The sequence below is a fragment of the Chroicocephalus ridibundus genome, chromosome 10, assembly GCF_963924245.1.
Source record: "Chroicocephalus ridibundus chromosome 10, bChrRid1.1, whole genome shotgun sequence".
Lineage (NCBI taxonomy): Eukaryota > Metazoa > Chordata > Aves > Charadriiformes > Laridae > Chroicocephalus > Chroicocephalus ridibundus.
In genome coordinates, this window is record NC_086293.1 from 1,112,965 (window position 1) to 1,119,459 (window position 6,495).

Consider the following 6,495-nt stretch of genomic DNA (forward strand, 5'->3'; position numbering starts at 1 on the left):
GTTGCGTCGCTGGATGATGCGTCACGGGCGAGGGGGTGACAGCGGCCTGAGCGGCGGCAGCCGCCGCGCCGGCCTCCAGCGCCTCGTTACGCGGTCGCGAAGGGTGAGTTTTTCAGGGTCGGGGGAAGCCCTGTGGCCAGCAGAGTCCTGCAAGCGGCCCACGGCGCAGGGGGCCCTTCCTGCGCCCACCGGTAACGTGTCGTGGTGACCCCGGTGAGCAGGGCCCCCCCCAGCCCCAGCAAGGACGGGGAATGGCACAGCGCAGCCGTGGCTCCGGTGCTGCCAAGAGGTGACAAGGGAGACCGTGGGCACCTTTTTCAGTGCAGTCAGCGCTTAAGAGCGTAATTATCCAGACCTGAGGCAGATTACAGCTCCCTCAGTGAAAGTCTGGATAATCCTCTCCATTGCCCTGAAAGCCCCTGAAATAGGGCCGGGGTTGGAGCTGGGGGATGCGCAGCCCTGGGGTACGGTGACACCTCCAGCACCTGCTGCCCCTCTCCCCCCGGGACATCCCGTCCCACCAGGTCGGAGCGGGACGGTTCCCAAGGTCAGTGCCCTGCCGGTGTCCCCCGTCCCCGAGACGTCCGTCCCAGCTGGGGGTGGAAGCCCCAGCAGCGGCAGCTCCCCCGGGGGCGGTGTGAGGGGCCGGGGCCGCCCTGGCCGCAGGGACGTGCCCCCAAGGCCGCCTGAGCCCTGGCAGGGGGGGGTGTCTGCAGCCCCCAGCTCTAACTGTGGCTGCTGCTAATTAATAAAAAGGGAGAAGTAGTTTTGCATTTCCTTCTGCCCGTGGTTACAGCAGGTTTTGCTCCGCTCCCCTCTGGGCGCTGCGCCAAGTCCGGGGGGCTCTTTGTGACCCCTCTTTTCCTCCTTATCTGAGGAGTTACGGGGCAACACCCTCCTCTCCTCTGGGAGTCCTGGCTTCTTGCAGTTGCCCCCTCCAAACCTGGAGGGGCCACGGGTCTCCCCGACGCTCATCTGCTGCCTGATGGCCACTCGTGCCTCCTTCTACACCTCGACCTGAACCACGGGCCCATGCTCCGCTCAACCTGCCATGTCCTGCTCCAGCACGGCAGGGATGCGGGGGCAGGGGGGGATGAGGGAGCAGAGGGAACGCGGAGGCAAGAGGGGATGCGGAGGGAGGGGGGGATGCGGGGGCAGGAGGGGATGTGGAGGCAGAGGGAACGCAGAGGCAGGAGGGGATGTGGAGGCAGGGCAGGATGCAGAGGCAGGGGGGGATGCAGGGGCAGAGGGAATGCGGAGGCAGGGGGGGATGCGGGGGCAGGAGGGGATGCAGGGGCAGGGGGGGATGCAGCGCAGAGGGGATGCAGCATGTGCCAGCACAGCCCAGCTGAGGCAAACCCATGGCCCAGAGCCCCCCTCCCGAGTTTTGCCCTGAGACCCCTCTCCTTGGAGTGGGCGGAGAAGAGCGAGCAGCTCCTGAGCCCTGGCCCGGATGCTTTGCCTTCCCACAGCGAAGCAGCAGGTAGAGCTAAATACTGTTTCTTTTCATTTGACATCCAAGTAGAGGATGGAGCGTGTCCAGAGAAGGGCAACGGAGCTGGTGAGGGGTCTGGAGCACAAGTCCTGTGAGGAGCGGCTGAGGGAGCTGGGGGTGTTCAGCCTGGAGAAAAGGAGGCCGAGGGGAGACCTTCTCGCTCTCTGCAACCCCCTGAAAGGAGGGGGTAGCCAGGGGGGGTCGGTCTCTTCTCCCAAGGAACAGGCGATGGGACAAGAGGAAAGGGCCTCATGTTGCGCCAGGGGAGGTTTAGGATGGATATTAGGAAACATTTCTTCACTGAAATGGTTGTCAAACACTGGAAGAGGCTGCCCAGGGCAGTGGTGGTGTCACCATCCCTGGAGGGATTTAAAAGCCGGGCAGACGTGGTGCTGAGGGACGTGGGTCAGTGGTGGGTTTGACAGTGTCAGGTTGATGCTTGGACTCAATGATCTGAAAGGTCCCTTCCAACCTGGACAATTCTGTGATACTACGCTAATGCCATGAGGAGTTCAGGGGTTTTTGGCAGGAAAAAGTATTTCTGAAAGCGCTGTGGGATTGGAATGATGGGGTGGGGTGGGATGGGGTGAGATGGGGTGGAGTGGGGTGGGATGGGATGGAGTGGGGTGGGATGGGGTGGGGATAGGGTGGGATGGGATGGGGTGGGATGGGGTAGGATGGGGTGGGGATAGGGTGGGATGGGATGGGATGGGGTGGATTGGGATGGAGTGGGGTGGGATGGGATGGGGTGGGATGGCATGGGATGGGATGGGGTGAGATGGGGTGGATTGGGATGGAGTGGGGTGGGATGGGATGGGGTGGAATGGGGTAGGATGGGGTGGGGATAGGGTGGGATGGGATGGAATGGGATGGGGTGGGATGGGGGCAGAGGGCCAGCCAGCAGGACGCTGAGCGGCTGCTGGAGGGTGGCGTTGGAGCCCGGCGGCTCCCCCGGGAGCCAGCCCAGAGGCAGAGCACCCGCAGGTGTGTCTCGGGGTGACGGGGTTGTGTCTCGGGGTTGTGTCTCGGGGTGACGTCTCAGTGGTCATGGCGGATTTTGCCACCTGCTTCAGGCCGGGCAGCACCTTCCCTGCACAGCTCCGAGAGTCCTGTCCCCAAGTGTCATTTCTGGTGAACCTTGTCCACGCAAGCGTCCTTTTGTTTTGTGTCTCCGTCAGAGTCGTGTTCATCCGACGTTCAATTCCACTTTATTTATACTCCGTCGTCTGTTTCCGAACAGGCGCTCAGCAAATCGAAAGAGAAAAGTTATAAACACTTTGAAACTCCCTTTCGTTCAGTAAACTTCTGGCTTCTTTGGCTTCATAACAAAGGAGCATCCTGACCCCTACTGCAACACAGCAGGGAGGGTCAAATTAACGTGAGTTTGACTGACGACAGCGACGGGCTCGCGCGCACCTTCCTCCTTTACGAAGTTTCAGGCTAGGAAATGCTCCTGGCCCCGCTCGGGCTGCGCCGTGCGGGAGGCGGGGGCAGCGCGGCAGCCTGCTCTGGGGGGAAAAAAATAACAAAAATCGCGTCCGACCGGGCAAGTTCCGAAACCTTGTTTACAAATGGTTTAAACGTATATAAAAAAACGTCGTGCGTGAAGCTCCACGATGGCCACGTTACTTGGGTAACCCTGGCCAAAATCCCTTTTTAAATAGCGGGTTTTTTGAAAGCTGCTGCCCGGGTTGGCAGCCTGCGCAGCTGGGATGAGCCGCCGCAGCCGAGCCAGCGGCGATGCTCCTGTGCCCAGCGCTGCGGAGCCAGTCCCTCAGGAGCCTGGTATTTCATTTCCGCGCCCCCCCACCCCCACCCCGAACCTGCCTTTTTTCCACAAAAGGTGGGAACCAAGTACTGATTTCCAGAGATTGCAACTGAATCCCTTCTTGTAGTTTTTCTACTTGCTGCATCTCAGCCCTCGTAGCCGGGCGGTGACTCCTGGTCTTGTGATGGCAGGGATGGCCTGGCTGGCCTCGCTCCGAGAACCAGCCCATTTTAATAATTATTAACGTATTTTTCCTTTCTTTCTGACTTGTGATTCTTTTTATCTGCGGCGCTGCCTGGGGACTTGGCGCTGGTTTTAGCTTTGCATTGGGGCGGGGGTGTTCACGCCGTCGATTCCATGATCCTGGGGGGCTCAGGCGTGGTTTGGGGGCTCCGCCGTACTGTGCACCAGATGAATCATAGAATCACGGAATGGTTTGGGTTGGAAGGGACCTTAAAGCCCACCCAGTGCCACCCCCTGCCCTGGGTAGGGACACGTCCCACCAGCCCAGGTTGCTCCAAGCCCCGTCCAACCTGGCCTTGAAGCCCTCCAGGGATGGGGCAGCCACAGCTTCTCTGGGCAACCTGGGCCAGGGGCTCACCACCCTCACAGCAGAGAATTTACTTCTAATATCTCATCTAAATCTCCCCTCTTTCAGGTTAAAACCCTTCCCCCTCGTCCCATGGCTCCCCTCCCTGCTCCAGAGTCCCTTCCCAGCTTTCCTGGAGCCCCTTTAGGGACTGGAAGGGGCTCCGAGGTCTCCCCGGAGCCTTCTCTTCTCCAGGCTGAACCCCCCCAGCTCTCTCAGCCTGGCTGGGAAGGAGCAGTGGGGATGGCCGCTGCTCTCCCCCACCAGATGAGTTTCGGGGGTGGTCTCCTTGTTGGTGCTGCTGCCACCTCTCCGTAGGCACTCGGGGAACGCCGCGGCCCCTCTCGCTGCCTGCCAGCTCGGTCACACTGGTGGCGGAGGTTCTTATGGTGTGCCTGGGGGGTTATTGTATCTGCTAATCTGGATTTGCAGCTGCTGTGTACTGCCTGAATTGGCCGTTGCTCCAGAAAACAGAAGAGTTTAACCAGGAGTTAAGAAAGAGGCAATAATAGCTGGGGTGGCATGAGAGGGACGTGCTGGAACATCACGTCTTGGCGGGGAGGGGGGGTGTTATTTTATTTAATGTAAACGAATGTGAATACCAGCGGTGCCTCCGACGTTACATTTGCTCGCGGAGCCTGAAGAGGGCTGCCGAGCCTAACCCGATCCCGCTGGATGGGGAGGACCTGGCGGCCACCGGCAGCGCTGCTGGGAACGGGGTCGGAGGGTGGAACACGTGCACATCTTCCTTGTCTCCAAAACCTCCATCAAAACACTTCCTAAGTGCTGGGGATCTTACAGTGTGTATGAAACTCAGACACCGAGCATATGATGAGGATGTGCTGGGAAGCGGCGTAACTCCTGGAGCACCTACGCGTGCCCCTGGCAGGGGAGAGCTGATGGGGTGACGTCCTGCACCCGAAGGCTCCGGGCGCTGCAGCCGCGAGCGCCGCATGGGCGCTGTTTTCTGTGATTCCGTGATTCTGGGGGTGTGAGTGGTTCCCCCCCTTGATGCCACCCAACGCAGGCGACCGGGGCTGACGCAGGATGAGGAGAGCGAGGGCTGGCCCCCGGACATGAACCTGGGGGTCTCCACAGAGCTCCCTCCGCGCCAGCCCACAGGGAGCACCCCAAAAATAACAGCGGTCCCATCGAACCACTCGTCGCTCCCAACCACGGGCCACAACATAAACTGGGACCAGTCCCAGCCAAGCCGGGGGCCACCCTGGGGCCAGCAGTGGCCGTGGCCTGGCCACAGGCTGAGCGGGCCTGCTGGCCCCCAGGTGCATCCCATCTCCCCACGGCTTCTGCTCCGTGCCGTTCCCTTTATCAACGCTTATCAATACTGAAAGGGGGGGTGTCAGGAGGATGGGGCCAGGCTCTTCTCAGTGGTGCCCGGGGACAGGACAAGAGGTAACGGGCACAAACTTGAGCATGGGAAGTTCCACCTAAACCTGAGGAGGAACTTCTTTGCTGTGAGGGTGGCAGAGCCCTGGCACAGGCTGCCCAGAGAGGTGGGGGAGTCTCCGTCTCTGGAGACATCCCAACCCCGCCTGGACGCGTTCCTGTGCCACCTGCTCTGGGTGACCCTGCTCTGGCAGGGGGTTGGACGGGATCATCTCCAGAGGGCCCTTCCCACCCCTGCCAGTCTGGGATTCTGGGATTCTGTGAACTTCGGGATGACTTTTAATGGAAATAGTTCTGCTGCTGCAATAACCGTTTGCTTCTGTCACCGAGGGTGGTAAAATGTGCAGTCATTTCACTGCTTTATATCCTGCTGTTAAATATAGGCAAAAAACCATGTCAAAAATATTCCTGTACCCAATGGCCATTAAATCGTGGGAGGCTTTGGGCCGCCAGGTCCTGGCACCGCCATGCCCAGCGGCTGGGTGGTGGGTGCTGGGGGTTAAAGCAGGCTGGCACCGCCCAGCCAGGGCTCCCTGCGGAAACCACCGACCAACGCCTGGGAGATGCGGCCAGGCTGCCACCGACCAACACCTGGGAGATGCGGCCAGGCTGCCTCAGGCTTTGATACGGGGTCGGCGGCACAGCTGTGGAACAAGTAACGCGTTACATGTTTTCCCCACGAGGAAGGGTTTGGTTTTCCATAAGACGCAGGAGCGTAGACAAACTGTTCTTGGTCCTCTTTTCCCCCAAATAAACATAGAAGCATAACGACAAAGACGTATGGTGGATGAACGATGAGCCCCCCAGCAGACAGGACTTCTGGCCTGCTTGCTGACCTCTGACCGTTCCCCTGCCTGACGCCCACCGCGCAGAGCTGGGCTGACCGGCGTTGCTTCCCGCTGCTGGCTGCTTCCCGAGGGCCGGCTCCTGCCTCTTCCTCCCCTCCACGTGTGCCCGAGGCTACGGCGTGGCACTACAGGGTGGTGGTGGGGGGTGTAACGGTGAATTTTCTGAGTTATTACAGTTGTTTTCTCTAAAAAATAAAATAAAAAAATAAAATATCTGAAAATTGAAAGTCTTGCAAGCGAGACTGATAATTTTTTATTGACGCTGGATGGGGTGGTCGAAGTTCAGATTTTGTCTGCGTACGCTGTACGGGCTGTGGTGACTCACAATAAATACAAAATTTTAATGTCAATACGACACCGACGCCCAATGAAGTAACTTCTTCACGTC

General features: G+C 59.6%; 1 protein-coding gene across 1 annotated transcript in view; it reads left to right on the forward strand.

The window, feature by feature from the left end:
* Window positions 1-6,248, forward strand: part of FAM120A (family with sequence similarity 120 member A) — a 63,091-nt gene extending 56,843 nt beyond the window's left edge. Inside the window, exon 18 of the mRNA XM_063347818.1 lies at window positions 6,020-6,248. Coding sequence (XP_063203888.1) covers window positions 6,020-6,094 — 75 coding nt within the window. The 3' untranslated portion in view covers window positions 6,095-6,248. The remainder of the gene's footprint in view (window positions 1-6,019) is intronic.
* The last annotated feature ends 247 nt before the right edge of the window (window positions 6,249-6,495 follow it).